This window comes from Egretta garzetta, unplaced genomic scaffold, assembly GCF_000687185.1.
Source record: "Egretta garzetta isolate BGI_Z169 unplaced genomic scaffold, ASM68718v1 scaffold206, whole genome shotgun sequence".
Classification (NCBI taxonomy): Eukaryota; Metazoa; Chordata; class Aves; order Pelecaniformes; family Ardeidae; genus Egretta; species Egretta garzetta.
In genome coordinates this window covers 1,796,442-1,798,855 of record NW_009259984.1, presented here as the reverse complement: position 1 = coordinate 1,798,855, position 2,414 = coordinate 1,796,442, and the positions used below count along the sequence as shown (strand labels likewise).

General features: G+C 40.9%; 1 protein-coding gene across 1 annotated transcript; it reads left to right on the top strand.

The window, feature by feature from the left end:
• Window positions 1-1,939: 1,939 nt before the first annotated feature.
• CUNH14orf132 (chromosome unknown C14orf132 homolog) lies at window positions 1,940-2,200 on the top strand. Its single transcript, XM_035896022.1, has one exon. It carries the CDS (start codon window positions 1,985-1,987, stop codon window positions 2,198-2,200), a length of 216 nt encoding a protein of 71 aa, XP_035751915.1. The 5' UTR covers window positions 1,940-1,984.
• Window positions 2,201-2,414: the final 214 nt, after the last annotated feature.

Below are 2,414 nucleotides of genomic sequence, written 5' to 3'. Positions count from 1 at the left end.
GAGTCTGTCTTTTATGGCCTTGTGAAACATTATGGTGAAGGCAAGGTTGGTTCCTCCGTAATTCGTAGGCTGTGGTGACTTCAACAGTACTGTGCCGCTGCTGGCTGTAGTAGTACTACTACTGGTATAACAGCAGGAAGGATTTTTATTTTGTTGTTATTGAGCCAGAGGGTTTCATCTGTAGCAGAAAGCCCTATTGAGAAAGGCAAAGAATAATAATGGAAAAAACCCAAAAGCATTTCCAAGTGGGGTGTAAAACCGGAGATTGTAATTGAGTCTAAAGGTTGGAAGGTGACAGCAGCAGCAAGAAGCCACTGTGGGGGAGGAAAGGTTGGTTGGTGTTGCAGCAACAGTGTTTCTTAAGGAGAACATTCCCAGCCATTTTTCAGCTTTCCTTGAAGCACTGGGAGTTCTACGAGACTTGAGAGGAGGGTGTAGGTAGGAGGCACTGATGTCTAGGTTTTACTCATTGCTCAAGATCAAAGCAGTCATCAGTGCCATGATGGAATTTTTCCCTTCTGGTCAGACCGGCAGAGAGATTCGGACATATGGCTCTGGGTTGGTTTTTTTTTTTGGTTTGGTTTTGTTGGGGGGGGTGTTTGCCAGTAATGTCATGGGTTTGGTGTACCTACCTACTCCAACGGTCTGTAAGTTTTAGTTACTGAGTACTGCAAGGACTTGGGGCTTTACGATACCCATGCTGCTCGTGCTCTTTCTGCAGTACTCAACAGTGGCAGTTTCTGAGGTTGCCAAGCAGCTCTTTGGCTTTTTACAGGATATTCAGAAGTGTGTGTCCTGAGTATTTACAGGTATGTGAAGCAGATGTTCCGCAGTTTTTTCTGAAGCAATGTCCTCTACTTGAATGAGACTGTGGAGCCTGCACTCAGTGACCCAGGGGAGACTCTTCCAGGCCTCTGTTCCCAAACATACAAGGAACAAGGATGGAAATAAAAACTTTTTGTGTGAACTTTATTTTAGTAGTAGCTGGTCTTAGCAGAGCATTAGGTATCCTTCTCTCGCATGAATGAGGAATCCATACATTTGCAGCAGGATGTATTTTGCATTTCTATGTAGAGGGTAAAATAGTTAGTGAATCATGAAGAATATGTGTGGTGATCTAGGATGAAGTTGGGAAAACAATTAAAACCTGTATAATGACAATGTTAAATAATTCCTTATTTCTTTAATTTTGCCATGTTCCTGTATTGTATAACTGCTATCTTACTGCAAACTTTTTCTCATACCACTGAGGAATCCACTAAGATTACTAAAGAAAACTTATCCTTCGTAGTAGAAGTCTGGGGTGGGAGGAGTGTCGGAATTTTCCATTTCATTGCTATGGAGCCTTTCAAACTCCAATTTGAAGTTTCTCCACTGTATAGATTTATAAATCCTGCATCATTGCAATGGTGCGTTTTGCAAGTGAAGTTAGAGCACTGAGTACACTCCCCCTGTTTTACAGTAACAGCTTTTGCAATTCACCTGTTTTTGCATTCACTCTAGATAAATCAAGGGTTCACTTCCAAGCCATACATAAAGGCAGAACAAATTCCCCACATTGCATCCTTGCTGTGCTTGCTCGATGCCTTTGTGCAGAATGATTCCATTGCTGGTAGTCACCAAAAAATCACATTGGTGTAAACTTACATTTTGGTATGTGAGTACTTTGTGGATAGCTGTATCTCTTCTTTCTAAATGCATGCAATTACTTAGGTTGACTTGGAGCCTGTATGCCAGCTTTTATGTGTATTCCATGTAATATCCATAGGTTTCCTGTAATAATACTGATTCTAACAGAAATGGAAGAAATAGTGTAAAGTGTGTGTCTGTGGTATTCCTGGCAGGTTAGCACCACCTACATGAAATCGCAGTAATTTTGCAGGTTTGCTAGTGGTTACTCTTTCATAATGACTTGGAGACAAAGCAAATACTGGTATTGGCCTTCAATCTAATTTTGCCATATCTTTCTTCACAGCTTCCTGTTATGGGAGGAGCCTTTATGGACTCACCCAACGAGGACTTTAGTACAGAGTACTCCTTGTTTAACTCCTCAGCCAACGTCCATGCGGCTTCTTCCACACAGAATCCACCAGAAGAGACATCCCGTTCTTCAAATGATGCCATACTGTTATGGATTGCAATAATAGCAACAATTGGAAATATTGTGGTTGTGGGAGTGGTGTATGCCTTCACCTTCTAGGACAACTGTCACTCCAAACACTGGAAGAGAGGATAACTGCAACAGTATTTGTCATGTGTATGTATGTTTGTGTGTATATATACATGTATATCTATATAAATACATATAGGTAGAAACTTTCTTGATTAAGTGCTGCCACAGTCATGGAAATGAAATACAAGTTAATAATCTTGAATCATGATGGCAGAAAGTTTGGATGCAATTGCAAATTGTA